Consider the following 25,808-nt stretch of genomic DNA (forward strand, 5'->3'; position numbering starts at 1 on the left):
TGAGCTTGTTTTAAAAGCTTTATAATTTTTATCAGAAATCAAATAATTGATTCTATTTTGTTTATAATTTTATGTGTCCTAATGTAAAAAATATTTTATGTGTTTGTAAAATAATATATGATAAATTTATAAAATAATAATTTATAAAATATGTTATAAAAAAAACAGATTACGCATGTATTTATTTTAATATAAAATATAAATTAAAATATATACATAATACATACATATAATAGAATGGCATATAAATTACAAATAGAATGACATATTAGATGCAAATATCTAAAGTGAGCTTTACAATTATAAACTGGATTCTGCATGCGTTATACAATGAAACTCAAATCTTTATTCGATCGTGAATTTGAGTGCTTAAATTAAGTTTACATAATATCTTATTCTTCATTTAACTTGAAGTGTGAATCTTACTTTACAGAATTTTATCTAATTAATTATAGAAAGATATTTAATCCCGAATATTAAAAAGTTGTGAAGAGAGATGGGATACGATCGAACTTTCTTTAAGGAAAAGTCGACTTTAAATTGCTCAAAGAATTCATTGATGTATAAAGGAGTGCAAAAAATTTGAAATATTTTACATAGAGATAGTTATATAGGTAGGATAGTTCTCTCCTATTTAATTATGTCAGTGATCCTTTCGACGTACGCTAAACAATATGTGGGATATATCCTGCAATCATACCCAATTATGAATTTCATTTATAAAAATAAAACAGAAGATAATTTATTCTCTTTGATATAAAAATCAAGTCTGTTCGCGAATACTTTTTGTGAAGTTGCACGCTGTTTTTTAATGATTTGCCGTATAATTATGCTCGAAATATTTGGAGCGTTCAATTTTGCGAAAAATATCGTCCTTCAATCAGAACCAGGGCAATTAACCTGCCACGGGCAGCGAAGCAATCAACCTGCAAAGTAATCTCACGCAGCACGCGAGATCCTTCGATATTTTCATTGCAAGCCTTTGACGCGTGATACTTTCTGAAATTGGTCGTGTCACAGTGCGGAGGGAAATATGCCGAAGCTGAACTCGATCCGGTTCGAATTTATATCGCGCGAGTTCTCGACGCGACCTCGATCGCACTGAGTTTATTCGGCGATTGAGTCCAAGCGGAAAAATGGTAATGGCTCGTTAAAAAGTGAGCAGCCGAATGTACGCGCGCCCTTTGGAAGCGCGGATAGTCATCGGCGCGCTCTGCATTGTAAATGGCATCGCCACTCGCCACGACGCGACGCCGCGCCGCGTCTAATAGGAAGCGGGACGTCGGGGTCGCCGTTAAAAGGTGTGGCGTGTGAAAATCTGCGTGGTTACCCGCAACTTTTTCCTCAGTCATCCAGATATCTGCATCGTAGATGCGGCAGGTTAAAAGATTCCCGCGGCTTTTCGCTTCCCGCCACAGAGAGGTTGACGATAAATCTAGTCGATCGTTTGTAAATATTTAATCTTTGCGTCCCGATTTTGTTTGCACGCAACTTTAGTTTTGCTATACTATGATGTTTGTATTAGTTTTTATTTGGAAATGGTGATTTATAAAACGCATTATATGTGTGCAAGGCTATACAAAAGGAATTATTAAATCATTCTATTAATTATAAACGAAATTTTCATAAATATATGCATTATATAGATATTATAGATTTTCACATTAGATTCTAAGAAAGGTATTTATACATATTTCTATTCACTGTAACTGCATATATGTATACACATACATATAAACATAATATATATATATATATATATATTATATGATGTATAAAACGTGAAAGTATGAACTTTGATATATCCTATATTCGCCGAGCGATTTGTAGCCACTGGCTGAGATGCAAACCTTTTATATCGAATTTTCGATGTGAAAAGCCTGAATCCCGTATACTATCGTCGCAATACAGGACATTCGCATAATTCGAAATCGCGCGTTACGACGTAATTCCCCCGGAGACATCCTCGGGATATTCATTCCTTAAACATTTCCGTCTACGTTCCCTTGAATTCAATCATATGAATTTCATATCTCGCGGCTGTGCTCGCATCTTCCCGCGTAATAATTGTCATACATTAGGCATATTTATCTCCGTGTACGTGTGTGCGTGAATTGTGTAGTTAATTTCTGCTGCAAACGAGAAGTATACGGCTGAATAATTAATAGATACGAGCTACGACAGCAACGTTTGGTTAACCCTTGGCGTACTAAGTTCTTCTTGTATTTGCATCATGAGCGGTGACCTGAGTAAGCGGTAATTACAGTAACTCGACCGCGCGCGCGCGCGGATATATGTATATATATATTGTACGAAAACCCTCTATTATCACGGTAATTCTTCCGCGATAGTTTTCGCCTTAATTACGAATTTAGCGAGATTGAAACGCACGGTTTTTTAACGCTATCGTATAAACTCCTGCTAGAATTGTTTTCTTACACGTACACGATCTTTCACGCGTTATCTCCGCGCGCGCGCGCGCGCGCGCGTAATGTGATTTCCGTGATTTCTCGACTACATAAATAAAACGATGTTGAGTGCGCCGGGTATAAACCTGAGGGAACGATAATGTTGTTTCGGTTAAGTTGCACTGTAGTTTCGGGCGACATGCGCAGTAACGATGGAAAATTAAAGTTTGCAATTCGCGATTGCAACCGATTCGCAGAATCCGTTTCTCGTCGGTGAAAAAAAAAAAAACCCAGTGCACGCCGCATTTCGACATCATCGTTTACGATTTCACGACTGCATCTACGAAAATATCGCAAACTGTTGCACGACCATTTAACGATCGCGTACAGTCAATTCCATTTTTCAGTTGTCTAACAAAATGAAAAAACGTTCGGTATATACGCTTCGCCAATTTTGACGAGTACATCGTTCCGAACAAGAGATAGATATTTTTTTTCTGTAACTATTTGTAGAGTCAGGAAAGATACGTCAAGTTTATTTAAGCCTTTTGATTCCGGATACATTCGAAACTGCTAGAAAAATATAACCAATCACTTCAAAATTTATTTACAGTACATTGAAAAAACTAATTCTCTCTACTTTTGCTTTTTGAACATTAAAATCTTTGTATTATACGTTTTACGGTTGGACTCACAATTAATCGTTGAAGAAAACTATGTTCGTACAATATGCTATTTTCATTTGTAATATGTAAATTGCTCCCAACAGGACGAATAGGATGCTAGAAGCTATTTGAAATGAAACTTGCGGAACTTGAAGTCTCTTGAGAATTTCAGATCTCGGCTTATATTAATTACGAGACCAATCAAGCTATACATATATACACACTTAATTTATTTATATATGCCTTAAGGTCTCTCTCAGAGGAACAAATCAATTATGGGTTTCAAGATTTTACATAGCGCATACTTGGTAACAAAAGATTTTTGTTACCAAGTATGCATTTTAGAAACGATATCCGAAATGATATTATGAATCACAGAACTAATTGGATTTTACATATTTATCGAATACTGAATATATGATATAAATGTATAATATCGTTTTTCTCTAAATAAAATAGAATATTTTTTTTTATTGTGATTTATTGATATGAAGGCAATTGTATAAATATTTCTGACGCTTCTTAATTTCTGCTGTTATTCTTAATTTTATTTTACATAAAGTAAGTCGGGGGAAGAGATGTCGGCACGTTGAAGATGCAATTTTATTAATGTATCGTTCATTATCCGAAAGATATAGTAATACTTGTTAACGTGAAATTGTTCACACAATGAGTGATGTATGCAAATTTTTAGTTTTTCGTGTTATATTCGAAAAATCTGCGAAGATTTATTTAAACGAAGTGATGATGAGTAGGGTTCTTATAATATTGTACTCTTGTTTGTTAAAATTTTTATTAAGTATGGGTGCGAGATGTGCCAGTTTTGCACAGGTAAACATATAATTATATAAAACTACGACATTTTACGGTAACTTAGGACGATTATTTTCAGCAGTGTTATATGTAAACGCTTAAATATCATCTTGCAAAAATTTCGAAGCGTTGTCATTATTCGTTTGTTCATATTTCTATAATATTTCTTGATTATGGCATTTTCCTCCGACTTGTTTTATATGTGTGTAAAGTAAAATTATCTCTCTCATCAATACAATTCTGAGAAATATACATATAAACTTGAATTTTATTTGCTGCAAAACAATTTTATAATTTTTGTTTCTGTAAAGAAATTTTCTCACACATTTTAAGTGCAGACATTAGAAATTATCATAATGTAATTTGTATAATTAACGAAATTTACATACAAAATTTGGGGATGTGAAATTTTGTGTGTGAAACTATAATATACGATTTACATTCGGTGATTTCTGCGACAGATTGCGGCAGAAAGTTCAAAGCTTTTCCATATTAATAATTTCTTTTTAAAAAACGTGTTTGCGCGACATTAATTATGATTCAGGCTTTTATATATAATATTACTGAATATTCCGTGTCGGTATCAAACGACTTTTTGTCGTGAAATTTTGCGAAGTGTTTAAGGGAACGTGTTTTAAGAAAAAAGAAAATACTTTAATCTTGAATGTCGATGCAATTAAAATTAGCCGTGTGTAAATTATTAGGTTCTTTGCAGAATCTTCAAAGGTGTTCGAGGCAGCAGCAAGCAGCAGGCGTTATACAGCTCGTATAACAGCTTTCGTTTGATCATAGAGCCTGCGTTGTGACTGCCAATGAAACCCGCCCTGCAGCCTTCTTTGCGCGACCTAATCTTTATTCTGCGTCGAAGTTTTCATAATTTTTATCGTAGTTGCCTTCCATTTTTCTTGACGACAAAAATTTAGACTATACGGAGGATCCGGAAAAAGGACGCTTTTAAGAGTATCTAGCGAAGTTTGCCCTTTAAAAGGAACGTTCTACTTTATGTTTTCTTAAGTTGGTTGTAGACCGAGGGAAAAATCATTCTTCGTAAAATTGATTGTGCATTAAGGATGGTCGCAAGAACGTGGGTTTCTTGAATTTTTTTCTGGAATATGTTATGAAAAGTTGTCCTTGATTAAATTAAAAAATAGATTCTTACATTATCGAAAAGTATTACAAAGATTATAAGAAGTTTTTATGGATAAAAAAATTGTTTTTTTATTGTAATGTTGTAGTCAGAAAATGTGAAAAAAAAATTTATTTTTATTGTACATATGTACGTCTCTCCGTATCTTTGTCGTATTAAAATCTTTATTTCAAAGAATCAGTATAGTGTGATTATTGAAATCATTATTAATGTGTTTTATCTAATTTGTATAAGAAGATAAGCAGCAGAATCTTTTGACGATTTTCTTCTTTTCATTTCCTCGCCTCTCCTTTTTATTTTTTAACAATTTTTTTTAATGCTACCCCGCTTTGCTAATATCTTCTCTGCTGTCATACTCACGCACTTAACAATCGTATTTCGCATAAGCGTATACTGGTGTAATCCATTTGTGTGCTGTGAATTTTTAAGCTGGAAATTTTACTGCAGCGTTTTTGTGGTCGCAAAGGCTCGTTGCCATTTAACATCATCTTATAGCAAGGATTCCACCGTGAGATATAAAATTTGAATGTCGCTGGGACTTTGTCAGTCTCCGTACGCGGTAATAATTGGGTTACCGCTATTATAGCTGTAATCTGGTTCGCTGCATTCGTAATACTCCCAAAAGCCTCGATAAAGCTATTTAAATAGAATTTTATATATCGTTATTGTGTAGATATCTGGATGTCGAGGAAATACATTTACGCATCGAGGGATTATGCAATTGATAATATGACTGTGTACGAGCATTGCGTTTTACGTAATCGTCGGCTTAACCGATAAAACATTTAAATCTCTAAATGTTTAGTTATTTTGAAATTGCTTGCATAACAGGATTTATCATCTAATTAATATCGAAATAAAAGAATTCTATAGTATAATGAAATATAAAAGAAATCTTTGAAGACTGACCATACTATTCATACTACTTATAATCTGTTTCGATTATATACGAGTGCATTTCTTTTTGTATTAATTTGGTTATTTAAAATTTGATATTGTTATTAAATAATATTTGCCAATTGTTGCGTTTATTAATTAAAAATATATTTCTACATATTTTGATTCGCTTGCAAAATATATAATCGCGAGTTATTAATTGTATAGGAATGTTCAATGATTGCGGTTGATGCGATAAATTAATAAACTCTATTTAATAAATTGCGAAATTTATAAAATGATTTTATTAGCTTGCTGGGGAATTGAGTATTCTTTTATTTTGCGCTGATTGTAAATTGTTTTCGAATTGATCCAGTCGCGGTCACAACGTCAACAATCGTCATTAGAATGACGTTTGTGTCGCATGAAGTATTATTAATCAAACTTTGTGATAGAGTTAAAAATAAAATTACTTTTATGCCGTTCAGCTGAGATATGCAAACGCGAGCTCGTCACGTCTAAAAATGCATAGAAATGTTGTGATCATGCCGCGCAATTCCTATTCCGCCGAATATATTTCAACTATATTCTCGTCTCGTCCGACACGAGTTTTGAAACCATTTCTCACGAAAAACCCATCAGACTTTTACGATGCGCGGATTAACGACATGCGATGTAGCAAGAATCAGCGGAAGTGCGAGTCGACAGATAAAACATTCGCGAATAGTGCGCCCCGCGTATTTTCGCGCTGCGGGCTGTCGGCGTCGCCGTCGTAGGGTTTGAATTTTCCACGAATTAGCTGGAATAGTGTATAGCTGCAGGAGATTTTCTGCTTCTTCGTGTACCGGTTTAAGTTCCGGATGGGTTAGTTCAACGCGAAACGTCTTTGGTATAGGGTGCTGGATAAACGGGCAGATAGATAGGAGTTTTATTCAGAATCTTCGAGCGTTTTCAGGATTACACGAAGAGTCGGGGAAAAAGTACGGATAAACTCCGTAACCGCTTGCGCGAAATTATGAAATATTCTTGAAGATTACTTTACTCATATGACTCATTGTGTGTTATTTGCATGAATCACAGGGGGAAAGAGAGTTTTATCAGTGGGTTCAGTGACTCCGATCATATCCTATTTCGATCCGATCGATTGTTTTTTTCGAAAATCCGTTATCGCGTTGGCTTGTGACATTTTATGGATCATGTTGAAACGATTCAACTTATCCATTATCGAGTCCATTAACAGAGAATAGCTACGGAAATCGGAGAAACCGCAACCGCACGGTGGGTTTCGTTTGCCGCAGTTCGGAGAAACCTCCATCGGTAAACCTATTGCTTCCGGCAATATCGTTGTCGAGCTTTAAACGACATCGTTTAACCTTAAAACCTTAAAACTTGCTTGACACGCGACTTTACTTAAGACGCTGCACATTTGTGCGCGATATAAAATATAAATATATATAAATTTTGCATATACTTTAAATATACTTATATTTACTTTACTTATATCAAATATACTTATGTTAGTATTTGTGAAAGATGCTAAAGACTTGAAATTATTATGAAATGCAATGCTTACTATAAATGTGTGTGTCAAGTGATCTAGGAAACACAATTATTTCTTTATTATTGCTTTCGCTATTTTAAGATTAATTCCTATTGTACCATTTTTTTTCTTCTTGTAAGATATATACATAATTAGCAAATGGAATAATAAATGGAAAAATATGTTATTCGTTTCTTTCGTAGAGCTCTTTCTTCAATGAGAAATGAACAATTATGATCATTTGACTGATATTAAGATCGAGGGTTTGCTCGGGGTTCCTGCTCGCTTTTGCTGATTGGAAAGAAAAAATGATAAGAAAAGTAATATATTTGAAGGAGACATAAGCTTTCTATGCTATTATACATTCTTTGTCTTATTGTTCGTTTAGATAAGTGAAGATAGTTGAAGAGAAGTGCCTATATAATTGTTTTCTCTTAATGTTTGTACTTTTAATGATTGGGATACTCTTAAGTGAATACGCATCAAATTGGCATATTAAACGGATGTATCCTTAAATGGATATATTAGTTATTTCGTATTTTTTATTTGGTATTTTTAAAGTTCTACGAATGATTTTTTTTGCACTAAAAGACAATAAAAAAATAAATTATAAATTAATTTTATAATAGATATTTAATTATAAAATAAATAAAAAAATGTATTAATTTTTAATCGGACCGCATATTGCATATGACTTCAATACAGTTTTAAATATTTTTATATTTTTAACAAACAATTGTAATATGTCGGCCATTTCGCGACGCCAAATATTTCTTAGATGAAAAATCAACAATGGGGTAACTTTATCAGGCTTTTGCGCGGTAAAAACTATTGTGCTAGAGGATTAAAGAGATATATGGCATAATAGGAAGGGGAGAAAAAGAGAAAGAGAGAACGAGGAAGAGAGAAAAAAAGAGAAACCAGAGGGCATCATCCCGAATATAATTTCAGTTTACGACAGAACGACTCTGCGTAAATACAAACTGCAATGTTGACCTGCCTTTTCTGAGACTCGAATCCTGTTACGTACGACCCACGGCGATGTTTCATTTCGCAATTGTGACGATGTCGCCGATCCGATTACATCGCTCGCGCGTGATATATGTATATATATATATATATATATATATCGGGCCTGTTTGTTCGCAGAGAGGGAAGTCTGGTATGAAGCGGCGACGCGGGCGATCGAGACGCGGATCAGGGAAGCAGCGAGCAGCAGCGTCAGCGGCACGACGCCGCCGGCCGGGGTGGCGCGCGGCGTCGTTCTCTTCGTCGGCGACGGCATGGGGATGAGCACCCTCACGGCGGCGCGGATCCTCGCGGGTCAGCGGCACGGGAATCCGGGTGAGGAGACGCAGCTCGCGTGGGAGAGCTTCCCGGCGGTGGCGTTGGCGCGGGTGAGTACGAGAAAGCGCAGATTGTTTTTTTCGTCTTTTTTCTTTTCTCGGAAACGCGCCACGTAAAACCGTTGCTTTACGTGCATCAAATTTGTTGCGGTAAACTGTCCGTGCGGTCGAAGCACGCAAATCGTTAAATTGGCGCACGTAAGACCGACGATTTACGCGTTGCGCCGAGTTTGCTGTAAATTGGAAATTGAAAAATGTCTTCGAACAAACGAAAACAGCGTTTTGTATAACACGAGTTCTTACTTCTTAAAACATAAATTTCCGGTATGCGCAGCGGCCTAAAGTTTTGCTCTTAGAGGGGGCAAATTCTATTTTAGTAAATATAATAAAATACTCCCCGATTACTCGGACACTGGTTATTTAAACGTCGATTATCTTTGATCGCGATGGTCGAACGCATGTACCTATATATGAACAGAAATCTTAATTTACATCAAAGCTGCATATTTTGATTATATTTATTTTATTTATATTCTTCTGTTATATATATATATTTTCTCTTAATATTTCGCGCTTGTTTTCCTTTTTTTTTGAGAATGTATGTAAATAATCGATAGAGCAGGTATATTACTTCAACCCGTTCGGATATTTGGCATCTTATTGTATAACCCCTCCTGTTGACACTTGGTGAATTCCTTGGTATAAAGTTAAATTTTTTTCGGTAAAAATAGGATCGAATATTATTTGCAGAATTCAATTTTTCGCATGAAATAGTTCGATAACTATGCATGAAATGAAAATTGCTATCGAGATAAAATACACGGAAAATAAAATAAAAAATAAAATATTGTTATTTATCCGCATCACATGGATCAAACTTTGAATTCCAATGATTTTTAATTAAAATGCTGCTGCTGCTGCTGCCTCGACATTTTTCTTAATTAGGCGATTTTTATGGTCGAAAATGATTACGGCACACATAATGCCTACAACACCTACGACTTATACTGTGAGAACTATCGCGCATACGTGTTTTTCTTCCGATCATGACGCGGATAACCTGGAGAAATTGCTGATGGCCGTTTAATATGCGCGAAGAAAAAAATTCAATGTGCTGAATTCACTTCGTTAAGGCAGCGAGATATTTGCATGGAAATTTAATCGAAACGTGTGTACGCACACTTGCGCATGGATCACAGATCGCTTATTCGTATTTTAATTAAGCTAATGGTTAAACGCTCGTGTGTCTGCTTTTCTTTTGTTTATTGTCGCGGACATATTCTGCACCGCGCACTGGCAAACAAAAGTATTCGCGTTATATTAATATCCGCGTTGTATTTAATTTATGTAATTAATGTAAAATCTGTTGGTCTTGTTTTGCCAAACAAGTTTGTTAAAACTCGTATCCCTTCGCTTTATTTTTCCATCTTTTGACATGTGTCAAGATTTATTCGTTAACTCACTGAAAAAAGGTTAACCAAGGCTTTTGGTGAAATATAGTTTCAACTAAAGGGTCTAGTGATTATGACAAAATATTTGGTTAATGTTAATCAAATTTGGTTAATATTAATAAATTTGGTTAATATTTCGTCATAATCACTGAACCCTTTAGTTGAAACTATTTCACCAAGCCTTGGTTATTATAACTAAAACCTTTTTTCAGTGCTCTTTTTCGATTTTCCTTGATTTTCCTCGGCAAGCAAAGCAAAAAAAAAATTTTTGCCGAAGACCCTTTGGGATTGAGAAAACCACTCGGTACTGCTTGAAGATTTATTGGCACTCTCCTTTGTCATTATAACAGAACTGAAGATTTATAACAGCTTTTCCATCTGTCATTTTTCATAATATTAATTTATTAGCTTCATGAAGCTTGAGAAAAATATTCTTCTTAATCTCCGGCACTTCCTTTGCTCTCGCCACTGAAGAATAAAAAAATAAAGAAGAAATATCGTCGCGTATCGAATTTGTTAAACGTATTTATTATTCTAGATATATTTATGATACTCAGAAACCGTAATTATAAAATATATATGAAGATAAATTGTTTATTTTTGAGAATTTTATGCAAACAGAAATGTAATATATGCTATCTCGCTATTATATTACTGTGTTATTTCCATTTAGGAAAATCTATAGGAAAATACACAAATGGATATATTATCTTTTTCGAGATTTCAAAAATATATTTTTTTAAATTTACCATATCTAAATGTAAATTAAATAAGCCGATTTATCTTACGCTATTTAGAATTTTTAATAATAAAGTATAATGTTATTTATAAGCTAATTCAATCTCAAGAATTTAAATAAGTAATGAAATTTTATTATAAGATAAGATAAAAACTTTTTTTTAATTATAATCTAATCTCAAGTAAATTTTACAAAAATTTAATTCAGGATTTATTCATTAAAATGCTCTTCTTTAAATATTAAATGCATTCCCTAAAAAGTTTTTATTAAAAGAGTTTAATTTCGTAGCACCTACAGATTATTCGGCTAAAAAAGTAATGTTAACACGGCTGTATAAATAAACACGTATTATTATAATATAAATATGGATTATATGTGTTATAAAAAACGAAATTTTTCGAAACGAAAGAGATCAGTACATAGAATATTTTAAAAATAATGTATGTGTTTGAGAATTATCATTATTGATTATAATTATCAAACCTATAAACGCGTATTTTTTGGCATTATCGTTAAAAAACTGTCATGACTTTTAGTCAACCATTTTTTTCTTATTTTAGAGAAAATCTAAATTTTTAAAATTGTTTTAAGAAAAAAATAATCATACGTATATGTATAATAATAATATATGTACATATAATAACTATTTTAACGCGTTATTATTATATTAATAAGAGTTTTTTTTTGTTAAATATCGTACAATGTACATGCGTAGTTTTGCAAAAATGCATGTCCAAGATCAAGGTACACTTTCTAAACTCGAAATTATACATGACGTGCTACAAGCGATCCGTTGTCGGAATTTGTTTTCCGTAAGGGGATTCAAACATCCATCACGAATGATATCAGTGTTTGCGCACAAATGTAAGATCGTATATATGTATTATCTCCTCGCGTGTTTGTCGTGTATCGTTCTGTTCCCCATATCGAATTTTTTCGTACTTTTCACTCCGAGAGTGGCGCATTCCGAAGCCATTGAGAAGCCATGGAACATGAAACTTCTCCAGTGAAGTCTCGGAGGATTTTAACACTCCAACTCCGTATTAATTGCGGGTTTACTTATTACCCGCGGGTTGATATAATCTCGCCTTCTGTTTTCTTAAACCGAAGTTGAAAGCAAATGAGTTTGAAGTCGAAGTACAGCTTTTGAATTTATACGACTTCCGGAGACTGTAAGATGCGCACACATGACGTTCAAACTTTACTGAAAAATTTCTTTTATAATTTAACTGGGTCATCTCTCCACTTTCTTACGGCGAAAAGTGCTGCGAGACGTTATACCTATAAACTTTTAACTTTCGTGCGCCTCTTAAAATTTATGTCGATTTAACAATATAAGCTAATTTGTACAAATATCGATTTTGCCGTTGGATTCTCTGTCGATGGTGAGGAGTAAATATTATCTCTGCGAATTGAAGCGCGTTCGTGGTCTTACGACGTGCACAACCTTTTCTTTACCTCGTAATTTTTCTTGTTCTTTGTCAAGTAATATTATTGTTTCTCGTTTTTCTCTCTTGTCGTCTCTAGCACTCTTGTTCCTCGGTGACGCACCTGGGAAACGTTGTTGGTCGGGAACAAAGTTTCTCGAATAGTCCCCTGGGAACTTCCTTGAAGGACTAGACTGGTATTGATAGGGGACTTGTTTATTTTTGTGCAGATGTAAGCCGGATAGCGTTTATAACAGTGAACGAAAACAAAGTACAAGCTGCATACGCAAATATAGTTGGGCCATATTTAGGTAGTTGAGGTAGCGATCAGCCGCTATGCCTGAATTTGTATAGCGTTATTATATATAGGATCTTTAGGTTTTAATTACAAATTCGATAAATTGATGAGGCGACATTTACAGAGCAAATATTGTTAATTTTCCTTATAAACATGCCAAAACAATGGTTGGCCAGCGTAATTTCTCCAATCTCCAAGATCACCAGATCTCACATTACTAGAGTTTTATATTTTTTTATCGTAACTTTTTAATAAAATTTCTATGGATCTATGTTAAAATTTTTTTTCTTAATTTTACACATGGAACACATTAACGTAGTTTGGCTATTAAAAAACTAAGACATTCTGTATATATAATACTCTAGAGTTACGAGACAACATTGATGGTTTCATTAATAATAATTTTCTCAAAGAATGAACTGAGAATTAAATTATCGGAAAAGTTAATGTGTCTTCCCCATATATTTTGATAAACATAATTTCAATTTATAATCTTAGAAATAAATTTATATTTCATTTTGTTAGATTTTTCAATGTTATCGAAGATAGACATTTATATGTCCAAGATGTAATAACGTCAAACTTATAAAATTTTTTTATTTCTGTCTTTTATATAAGTGATATAAAAGTCTAACTTTTTATTATCTTTCCCGCAGAGAACTTTTCTGAAATATTGTTCTTGACGTTTGAGATTGTTCATGTTTTGGATACCTACGTTAAATGCAAAACGAAAGCGTAATGGATAATAAAATATATTATATTATTTGTGAAATTAGTGTTTGATTTTTGAATGTCTAACGCATGTGATTGCCCGGCGCAATCGACTGTTAACCTTAAGCATTAACCGATCATCAAATTACATGACACCTGCACGATTGGGTATACACTTCGGCGGTAGCCGCGCATCACCGGTCTAACGATTTATCGTCGAAACACGTAGTGTGTGACATTTATCAGGATAATAATTAATTGTGGGTTGCGCAAGGGGGGCGCGGATGACTAATGGCTAAATCACCAAGGCACATTGAACCGACATCGATCACTAGAGGAATTTGCTGTCTTTGAAACCCTTGCAAAATATAAATCGTGATTTTGCTGTTTTCAAAGTATATTTGAAGCTAGTTTGCCTTGAATAGGCTAGCTACACTACATGTTCGAAATTAAGATTTTTCTCAATCGCACCGCGTGTTAATTACATGCGAGATCGCGAACTCCACGTTGATTCACTTTAGAACTTTTTGTGGAATGAATTGGGTATAAACTTAATCCTCTATGATTCTTTTGATCAATTTTTTCAATCTTGTAAATGAGAAATTTGGATCTTTCTTATTTTTCAAAAACTTGTTAATCAATAATTTTGTAAATAAAATACGCATACTTGTAAATTTTATTAATATTTTAAAATAGTTTTATAGTGTTTATTCAAGATCATGCCATTTACAAATTTTCAAATTTATTATCCTTTTCTTAACATTTGTACAAAAACTCACTAATTAGAAAAATAAATAAATTCATTACTAAGTTTAATAAAGATAATTAAATAATTAATTAATTAAGAATAATTAAAAAGCATACTTGGCGCGAGACGCTATCGCGTTTCTTGTTAGTATGATCAGAGCGAGAGAGAATTAAGATTAAATATAATCTTTCACCAGATCTTTGTAATTAATAGTATCTTTATTAACGTATAGTAAATTAAATTTTTAAGGTAGCATTATATAGGCTGTTCTAGAGTAATGTTTTGTATAATAAGCGAGTGTGTGAGCAAACTATGTGAATATAGAACAGTTACTACGTCGAATGACTAGTGAATATAATTACGCGTTCTAACAATAAATCCTTCTTATGCCGTACATGCGCATACCGTGCCTCTATGGCTAATGAACATAGAAAGTGTGACACTGGGTGACGACACTGTAATGTACCTAACTGGGTTACATTAGCAGTGATGCTTCTTCACGGAACGAGAGATATTAGTAAAGTAACATTAATAAAGACAATAAGTAAATTACTTAAATCACCGCGGCTTTAAAAGTATTATGTATGTACAGATTTTCGCGGACACACACGCTGATTAAATCCTTTTCTCGTGCCTTGAATATATTTCGCGCCGTTAAATTTTTGAATCCTCTTTTTTCAACACCGAGAGTGACCGCGAGAAAGAGACACAAAGAGTCGTGCGCTGAGTCAAAGCGGAAGCCGGAACAGCGAGCTCCTGTTCTCTTCTTCCCCCCGGTCTGCAAACATAAAAATAATTCCGCACTTGAAACGCCTGCCCACTGACACGTTTTTCATCGTAAATTGCGTCAATTTAATCGAGGCACGGTTCGCTAAATATCGGACAAATTGCGTGAAATTTACAATCGCGCCTTTCATTTTGCATTTTACTTTGCACTACCATAAAATTTTCCTCTGACACATTTCCGAATAACACATTCTGGAGAGAGCTCTTTCAAACGTTTAATGCAGAGGTATATTTCGAAGTACGGATAATTTATTTAAAACAATGGGAAACCTCTATATTAAACTTGATTTTGTGATATGGAAATACAAAGAGAATATATACACGTGTCTGGGAAAGAAATACTAAATTTTATTACCATTGGAGAGATTCCAACCATTTTCTTTATAATGGAATCTGATCTAATTTATTTATTTGGCAATAATGTCTCTAATTTGATATAAAAAATATAATAAAAACATCTTCAATTCTGTGTATGTATATCTTACGTGATATCAAAGAAAAATTGCTAAAATTAAGTATCTAAGCTAAAGAAGGATTTAATAATAAATTTCTCAATTAAAAAAAAAAACTGAGAAAGCTGCAAAAAGCGATTTATTAAACGTTATAAGAACTCTAAGATCTTTTTCCCTACTTACAATTAGCGTTAGGGTTTTTTTTAATATTTTATCGACATGAAAATTTCCATTTATAATGTATAGGGCATAACGTACGAGTGTATTCTCTTAACTCGAATAATTGATAACTTAAAAATGGACGATGCACACGCCTTTTTTCGATTTATACGTCTCTATTTTGGGATATTATTCATGCGGGGTTAATCTCGGTACAAGTAGAAACACGATAAATCCGGCGAGTTGACGCTTCCAACGCGATGGAGCGTACCGTCGCGATTTTCTCTTCCTGTGTCTGCGTGTATGCATAACACGTTCGGCGCATATTGCGATTCCGCGAGATGTTCCATCCAACGGTCGCGATCTCCCCGGACGGCCGAAAAGCGAAAATACATTATAACAAACGACTCGTTTCCGGCGACCGAGGCGGGCATGTATCGTAAACAAATGAAGGACCGGGGGCAAACTAATGAAACTTGCAAATCGATCACGTAGCAAGAACCAACGAGAAATTCGCAGTTTGATGGCGTCACAGCGCGCGTACAATGCGCGTTATGAAATAATAATCCACCGTCGATTCGTCGAAACAAATTAGTTGTAATATTTCACGCGAAGAAAATACGATTAAATGCGGCAACTCTGAATTTACGTCTCAAATGCATCGACGCGTATTACGCCCGTATCGCCAATATCATATTTTAACGCGATATGTAATCAAATTGTGGTAGAACGCAATTTACAGATGTCTAATGTAAACTTGCGCTTGCAACAATTCACTGACAGCGAGAATATATGTTCATTGAATGCTCAAATATACGAACAACATTAAACAACATATAATTGATAATAATAAAGAATTCAAGCTGCATTTTCTCGCTATGTCAGAAAAGTAAAGAACATTATTGAAAACGATTTTACAGCCTACATTATTTTAATAAATTTTTATAAAGTAGTTTATAACTTGTAATCGTAAATTTCTGGTTACATATTTGATATTCGTTATACGCGCAACATTTTTATTCTTTATTTTTGTTGTTGTGAAGAACTGGATACAATGCTTTTTAATAGATATGTAAATCTTCCAGTTAACGGTATTTTTATGCAATGTTAAGTCACATTTTAAATATAACTCGTAAAATATATAAAGTATGTATTTTATACAAAATGAATTATTATGGAAATTTTTTCCCTGGATGTGAAGGCAAAATTTTTATCATTTGTTTCAATGAATATTTATTCGCGCGCGTATAGCTATATATTGAATAAATAAAATCTTGTGTCATAGTATCATATTTCTTTGACAAGTAACACAATATGTGTGTAACTTTTTATTATTTAAGCTTAACAATATATATTTATTACCCGATCTCCGAAATTTATATATATTTTTTGGTTTATCCGTAAACTAAAGTTAAAATTGAACGAAGCAAAAATGAAGTTGGAATTAAAAAAATTAAAGTTTGATTGAATTATTCAAACATATCAAGACAGATATATATCTTTAATATTTTTTTGACTACGTGTCACATCTTATTTATATGCTTCTTTTTTTAGCAGATTTTAAACAATTAAAGTGCATCGTTTTACGGTCAAATTATGTCTTGCGAAAATGTACATCATTAAGCTCACTTAATTTTACAATTGTTTAAACTGTTTATTATTTCCGTGTCGGTGTCAGTTGAACGTTACATCAAGCACAGTATACGCGTCTATTGAAACAGATAGAATAACAGATAGCTGTAACGTTGCAATATCACTCTCATGAATCATACTGAAATGTTTCGCGCATATTCCTAGCTGTCCCGTAATGCTTAAGATATATTTATACGTATCCCGTAACTATCATGCAATATTTTAGCAGTATATTCTAAAGATTAATGAAACCGAAAACTCTCGTACGGTAACGCCGAGATTGCAATAGTTTCCAATTAAGTGATTAGCTATAACAATAGAGCGTAAAGTTCGCACGTCCACACTCCTGATATAAATGCATATATTCGTATTGATTTATTATCTGTTATTGATTTTTGTAATTTTGCCTTTTTGTATTTTACGCGCAGAAATTGTGTACATACGTGATAGAAAAATTTTATGCATAGAAACTAAACTGATACACGATAAAAAAATTTTATGCGTAGAAACCGTGTACGTGATAAAAAAATTTTACGCACAAAAAATTGTGCACAGGGTGCAGAAAAATTAAAAATTTATTATGCCCTAGATTTTTTGTGAGAAAATTTTCGACTACATTTAATTTTTATATAATACGCTATTGAAATATTCTAGAATTTATCGAATATATTTATCAGCGATATTCACATAGAAACAAATGACGTAGTGAGAGCAATCGAATAAATATTAATTCTATTCTTTTAAATTTGTATATACATATAACACTGGCTGCCATAGTATTGTGGCGGAAATATAATTTTTTAAAAGCAGTAGCTGCATTTAATTTTTCCCGAGGACAAGACATTTTAAATTAATATTGCATTTCTTTATTATACTGGGGCTTGTGTTCCTTTGCATGTGTACAGAGGACCTCTATTTACGAAGAAATTAGATTTAAGAGGCACGCACTTCATAATCTCTTTTTAGCTGCGCTCGGCTATGCCATGCTCAGAAAATCGTATCTCCGAGAAGTTGCTTGAAAGTGCCTTTTATTGAAGTTCTTCTGTTTGTATTTTCGTATTTGATCTTCGCTACTTTCACGGATTTGCTTTCTATTTGTATACTTCTGAAGATTTTAGCAGTGCCTCTGCTAAGCATTTCATATTTTTGCACGAGCGATTTTAGAATAAGCGTAAACCCAGATAACAGAAATAATTGTAAATTTCCCGCTAAATTCCGTAAATCATGTTAAAGTGGCACAATTATGTACGCAATGTACCACAAATACGTATACTTTGCTTGGCGATGGTTGAATCATTTGAGACTCGATGAATATTCGTTATAGTTTTCGTCTTCTTTATATTACAAGAGTGTAAAAATGAAACTCGAAAACTGTTAACTTTTACCGGATCGTGTATCTTTACGCGAGTAGCCTATTTGAGTGCGGATGCACGATTATCGGATCTCGACATTAATGGCTAGACCGATCAATTTCTTAAGGCTCCTGGGATCTTTTCGCGGTTATATAAAGATCGGGACATAAGGCGAGAAATGTCACGCTGAAAATTCTTGCGTGCCATTTTTAAATAAAAAGATATTTGGATGAAAAAACACTTCAGATCTCTTTAACAAATTTATAAAATATTCTAAAAACTATCCTTTTATTTCTTTTCTCTTGACGTAATAAAACTTAAAAAAAAAAAGCTAATAAAATAATAATATAACGAACCATTTCATAAGCTTTATGTACGCCTGAATGCATTCTTATATGCACAATCTTCTAATAATTTTACATTTTAAAATTGAATGTTATAAATATTATATACTCTCTCTAAATCTGATTCAGTGACTATTCACTGATTCAGATTTAGAGAGTAGGTATCAAATTTTACTACCATTCTATTTTAAAGCAATAAATTTATGGAATATTATACAATTTAAAGTTTTCATACTTTTAACTCTAGAGATACGTATATTTACATATACGTAAAAAAATCTGTTACAGTTTTTACACCACATTATTTTAATTAAAAATTTTTGATAAAAGATGATTCACTAATACAACGCGTAACAGCGGAGTAGAAGTGCAAAAACGTTGAACTATAATAGTAAATATAGACATATTCAAATTATAACAATCAAAATAATTAATAATCGTTACACGCATATAATAATTACTAACGGAATAAATACTGGTAATTAATTTTGCAAGTATCAAATAAGATACAAATAATAATTTACTCATTCTCCATGATTGCTCTGCCCCATCGCTGTTTTCAGATCTTTTCTTTCTTTTTTTAAGTTTCCATATTGCATATATAACACTCATTCGCGAAAATACAGTTAATTATTATCGCGTGTACGCATATACCAATTATTAAAATATGACAGTTACGCGGCACTCTTTACACGTCATTTTCGAAGTTAATAATATGCGATGCGCGCTTTATTATGCGATGAAAGAATAATGCGAAAAGAGTACAAGCGTGAAACTGCTATTTTTTCCCGACATAGAAATAGCTTATTCTAAATATTTAAATATTGTGATAAAACGATCATTTCTGTCCTCTAATCGCTTCGATTTCTCAATTAAATAAATTGTGTGCGAAAATATCTACCTCGATAAATAGCTGTCGACTCCCTTACGAAGTTATATTATTCGCAGTAGTTGAACGATCGAATAATCGTAAAGACTGACATTTTATTGGTTAATAACGTGATAGTACACAGAGCAATTTGCGCTGCTACCTGTTTTGGCGTACGAATAATAGCGCGGCGATCTTGTGTAAGCACAGTGCATCGTATACTGCATAACAATTATCAAGATAACGTGCCAACCGACTAATTTCTACAAAACATTTAACGTATCACGTAACCGCACACCAAATATTTTATCGATATATATATATATATATATATATATATATATATATACACATATATATATATATATATATATATATATATATATATATATTACGTTATACGAGTTTTCTCTCAGTTTACAAAATCATACGATACGACAGCTTACGTAACACTCCGCGCTTTCAATCTGAGAACAATAGACAAATTACACTAACTCTGTTTAAAAATTTGAAGCGGCAAAGCGCGACATAAAATAGACATATATATGTGAATTCAATTATGGGTAAAAGAATAATTATCGCCCGTAAGAATCACTAAACGATCATGTAAAATTTCTGTCTTTTATCGCTTCCGACTTGAGACAAATAAACCGCGAAATATTCCGATAAACGATCATGATCTCGACATGCTTACGAATCTGCTTACAAAGTTACACGATAAAATATTAATCATGACTGTGAACGTGTCTGTTCATAATCTAGGGGATCGTAAAGAATGATCATGTTTCAAGGGTTGATAACGTAGCACCACAGATACAGTGATAGAAGCGATTCGCGTTGCTATCCGTCTGTTCGAGGCGATATCGGCGTACAAATAAGAGCGCGGGCGATCTTTCGTGCGCGCCGCAATAACAATTATCAAGGCGAAAAATATTTCGTGGAAATGACGGTTGGCGCGCGGCCTTGGCAATTATATCGCGGCGCGCACAAAAACAGCGCTTACAATTAGTGTTTACGAAAGGTCGCCGCGCTGCCCGCGCTTTCACTCGTACGCCGACTCTCCAACGGGTCGGAGCGACTCGAGTCGCTCCGTATATCCATGTTGCTACGTTTTCAATCCTTGAAACGTGAATTTTCTTTAAGAATGCCTAAAATGATTATGAGCAGATGCGTTCAATCAATTTTCGTAATTAATTACTTCGCAAGCATGTCGGGAATTAACGGTTATTTATTGGAGTAGATATTCGCGCGATGTATTTAGTAGAAATAGGAATCGGAGCAATTAGAAAATATATAGGGGATAATAAATTATTGTTTTATCGTAATATTTAAGACGATTATTTGGTGTGCCGAAAAAAGATAGTAATTTTGTATTTGTATTCTTTTCGCGTTACTCCATATCATCGTATAATGAACTGTACGTCGCGTGTGATTAACTTTGAGAACGACATGTAAAGTGCCATGTAATCGTTCTAATCTGATAATTAGTTCGTGATTTAATTAATCGTGTTTTCGCGAGTGTTGTGTTTTGCGAGAGTTACGATGGAACCTGAGAGGCGGAGGAGGCATGGGAAGCATCGGATGATGGCAGAGCAACATGAGGTGATTAATTATTTTTATTTTGATATTTTATAGAATTAATTATTGATAATTGATTATCTTAAAATAAATGGACGAGTAGAGATTAGTGTTAATATTTAATTCTAGAAATTATTTACTTTTTGTATATACGAAGATGCATATAACCACGAATACACACATGCGCGCGCATAAAATTGATAAAATAAAGTTTATCACATCATTTATCTTGATGCCTCATTATTATAGTCATTATACAACAGAGTACTAATTACAATATGTATTAGTCCTCTGAAATCAAAAGAACGAACTGGAAAAAATGAATAGAAGAAATATTTCAGCATAAAATAATAAAATGTTTTTGTGAAAGAAAAATCTGATAAAGATGTTATCATCTCTTGCATCTTTTTGCCAAGCGTTCCATAGAATAAGATTCTTACGGAACTTATTTGGAAAAGTCATAAAATTTTTCAGTTTATTACTCAGATAAACAGAGAAAAATAACAAAAAAGAAATGAAAGTAAAATGAAACTATAACAAGTAAAATACCAATATTATTAGAACATAAAATTTTTATTTAGTTTTCTCATGGTGTTTCCAATCTTGGTACAACAGATTGGAACAAGATATATGATATATGAAATAAAAATAAATTTATCTTTAAAATATGATAGGAAGAAATTCTTATTACTTACAATTAGTTGTAATTTTTAATTTTCTCCTTTTTTCTCCGAAATATATGTATGCGTGATAATTGGGACAGATAATTGGGAAATAGATAAAATATTACTCTTTAGGCAAATTCAGATTGCTAAAAAAAAAAAGGAAAATTTAATTTGAGGATTAAAATTGTCTTGGGGATGTTGGAGTTTTAAAATTTTTGCATAATCTTGGTAGAGAATTTTACAATATCTATATATGACTAATTAATTTCTCTTTCATCAATAGAATGACTTTTACAATCATAAATCGGATTGCAATATTACATTAATAGTTAAAACATTACATAAAACAAACGAAATTATATCTGATTAATAATAATTAAGTGCATTGCATTTCCATATGTGTGATTAACCTATTTTAATTACATATATTGTTCTTTTAAATTATTACGTAATTATTTATGCGGTCTTTATTGCAATCACTTTGTGTCGTTTTGCATTGGTACAAAATAATAGAAGTAATTGAAATGCATTAGCATCATTTGACGGTATTTACTGTCGACATTCTAAAGCATTCATTCAACACTTCAAAGCCGCTGCATTATAGATGAAATTGCGGAATCTCATTTTTTCCGAATTTATGCATAAGTTTATTGTCTTGCGGCAATTCTCCAACGTGATGTTACCGAGACATTCTACGCCAATGATGTATTATATTAGCGCATGATGATTATAATTAAGATCGACTACTTTCAAATATAGCAGTCATAATGCAAATTAGAGAGATAACTAGAATATTATACTGTTGTAGTTTAAAACGTATATACGTAAAACGATGATAGGATGGATATAATAAATGAATTAGCAATCTGAAGTTAAGAATATATCTTATTATCATAAATGAGTGAAAGCTAAAATAGAAATTGAAAAAAATTTATGAAATTAAAGTCTTTAACAATGCCATGAAAGGACAAATTTATAAAGCAATTTGTTGCTAATAGTATGAGCTTGGTATCTGAATATAGTTCGCTTAGTAAGCAGCTGAAGTGGAGTGAGTACACTTTTATCAGACGGCGGACTAGTGGTGGAAGTGCCATTTTTATCAGACGGCAATATCGCACAAGTATATAAGCATTATTAAGAGAGACGTTATTGTGCGAGGGAACGATACTCGGGTCTCTTCTGTTGCTTGTTAATCGATACGCTGTTTTATACTGTCATCTACTTCCAGTCTGGTGAAATGCCCAATTTATATTTCCGAAATTTCCATTTACGTGTATATGCTTTCGGCTAACAATAACAAATTTTTGAAATCTAGAAAATATAATGCAATTTGTTTGTCATCGAATACGCACCATAAAGTGATATCTTCGTTTAACAGGACAAAGCTTTGTTCGGACCGCAATTTTATTTTGAATCCTAGCCTATGAACCGTAAGGTAATGCTCGCTAGCGGCTTTGCGTTGCTGCCAATTAAAGCACCGAAAGCGATTTGCATACGCACGTGTTATCGTAACGTTAGTGGTTGTAAACTTCGGCAGACTGTCGAGCGTTCCGTGTTTCCAGTGACAAAAGTTTCGCATCAGTAAGCTATTTCCTAATACGGTCGATTCCCGAGGGATCAATCTATTGCTGCACGCGGATCTGCGGATATCGTAATATCGCAAAACTTTTAGCTCTTTTATTGTCGAAATTATGCAGCGAGTTAATGATTGGAAATTTTGCGCGAGAGATATTACTACAGAGGATAGGATAATATTATTAGGAATAGAGGTAGAAATTTCAGGTGTAGGTTAGCTCAGGACAAGAAAGGATAGAGACACGCGTCCAACCTGCAGTCTTCGGATTGAGAATTTGATGATGATGAGAGGCAGAAATGAAATAGCAAGATACGAAGGAAATAAAAATAATAACGGCGAATAATAAGATTCCGCGGAACATGTGTCGGTCATTTTGAATGACGGCGTCAACGACGGCGAAGTAAGTGGGAAAGTTTCTTGAAACTTACATTCGAACTGATGACTTTCCGTCAATAAAAGTAGATCATAGTTCGTAACAGACTTACAGAACGTGCCAGAAACTATTTCGGAAAAGTACGAGATGGAAAGCTGCGATCTCAGTAACTAAACTTTCATCACCGAAGTTATAGCTGTCAAAACAACGCCAAATTGTGAAAATACATCGCGTTTTTTAGAAATATTTCATGTAACGAAAAATGCGAATTAATTATAAAATTTCTGATACATTTTACAACTTTCCTTCATTGAATTATGATAGTTTTATTAACGAGGAATTATTTGCTCGATGAACAAATAACTTTAGAACATGTTAGTTTTTTTATCCCGCCATAATTTAAAATATACATAAAATAACTTTCACTACTGATATACATTACATTTTTTTATATTAGTTATTTAAGTGTTAATTATCCTAAAGATTTTTCTTAGTTTTATCTATAGACATTTTAGAATGACAAATCTAAAATTTAAAATATTTTTAGAAATTGATATACTTATATAAAAATCAGTTAAATTAATGATCTAAATATTAACCTAAAATAAAATTAAAAAATTTGGGGAATATTGTATTGATATTTTGCATACACATGTATCTTTTAAAGAAATTTTCTGTAAGTACGATAAATTTTGGATTAGATCAGCTTTCGGACCCTCTATAGCGACACGCGATGCTGACCGCTTCGAGTCGCGGATTCGTTAGCGGAATCAAGCTGGTTAACTCGGCGAACGGAATGGTTAACCATAAATTTTCCTATTCTCGCATTAGCCATACCGTTATCACTTTAATATCCGTCGGGAGGACCGATAGAAACTTCGACGGTAGAAATCAGCCCAGGTGACGAATTCATGAATATAAAGCAGATGCGCAACGTTCAATTTTATGAGTGTCGATGGCTACTAAAGTAGCCATAGTCGACATAGATTCTACGCGCCGACTTTCATTATGAAATATACGCGAGTTGAAAATCGATACATATGTTATATATATATATTTAAAATAAAAATATGACAAATTAAAAAAAAATATATATATAAGTATATGTGTGTATATTGAAATACCATGCGATTAATCCTCACTTACAAGTTAAAACGTAGTATAAAACGTAATATTTTTCATTTTATTATTTTTTCTTTAAAAGATATATGTGTGTGCGAAAAATCAACGCAATATTTTTCAAATTTTTAGATTCTATTTTAGCTTACTATTTAGATCATTAATTTAACTGATTTTTATACAAGTATCAATTTCTAAAAAAAATTTTACATTTTAGATTTATTATTCTAAAAAGTTTATAAATAAAACTAAGAAAAATTCGATTTTGGCAGAAATAATTATGCATGCAAGTTTGCAATAATAAATCTTTTAAAGAATGAAGAAGGTAAAACAAAGAGTAAAACTTTTTTCTTTTTTGTTATTGATATAAAACAGTAATCTTACTATATATTTTCAGTTAAATGTATGTAGCAAAATATTTAGCCAGTTTTAATTAAATTTTAAAGTAGAAATCAAAAGCAATTTATTCAAATCTGCATATGAAAAATTTTTTAAATCTTTAATCGCAAATGCTGGAAATTAGAGATTGTAAGTTTTGTTTTTTATATTTTATATTTTTTCCTTAAAAAAGGAAAATGCCTAGCTAAGTTAGCATGCAAAATTATGAAAAAATTTACACTAATAAATAAAAATAATTTTATATTTTTTCTACAATGTTGAATTTGCGGTATCATCTTTCTTCTGCAAGTTATTTTGCATAAATATGTTTAACAATATAAACGCGATTTATACCCT

At 32.8% G+C, this 25,808-nt stretch overlaps 1 protein-coding gene across 2 annotated transcripts in view; it reads left to right on the plus strand.

The window, feature by feature from the left end:
* LOC143896247 (alkaline phosphatase) overlaps positions 1-25,808 on the plus strand; it is a 178,288-nt gene that overhangs the window by 16,568 nt on the left and 135,912 nt on the right. For both annotated transcript variants that reach the window (XR_013256594.1, XM_077403958.1), the window contains exon 2: positions 8,599-8,846. Coding sequence is in view for 1 of the 2 variants with exons in the window: in XM_077403958.1 (XP_077260084.1) it covers positions 8,599-8,846 (248 nt within the window). In the remaining variant the exon portion in view is untranslated. The remainder of the gene's footprint in view (positions 1-8,598; positions 8,847-25,808) is intronic.

Source organism: Temnothorax americanus, unplaced genomic scaffold (genome assembly GCF_048541705.1).
Source record: "Temnothorax americanus isolate GAGA-0224 unplaced genomic scaffold, ASM4854170v1 Scaffold18, whole genome shotgun sequence".
NCBI lineage: Eukaryota > Metazoa > Arthropoda > Insecta > Hymenoptera > Formicidae > Temnothorax > Temnothorax americanus.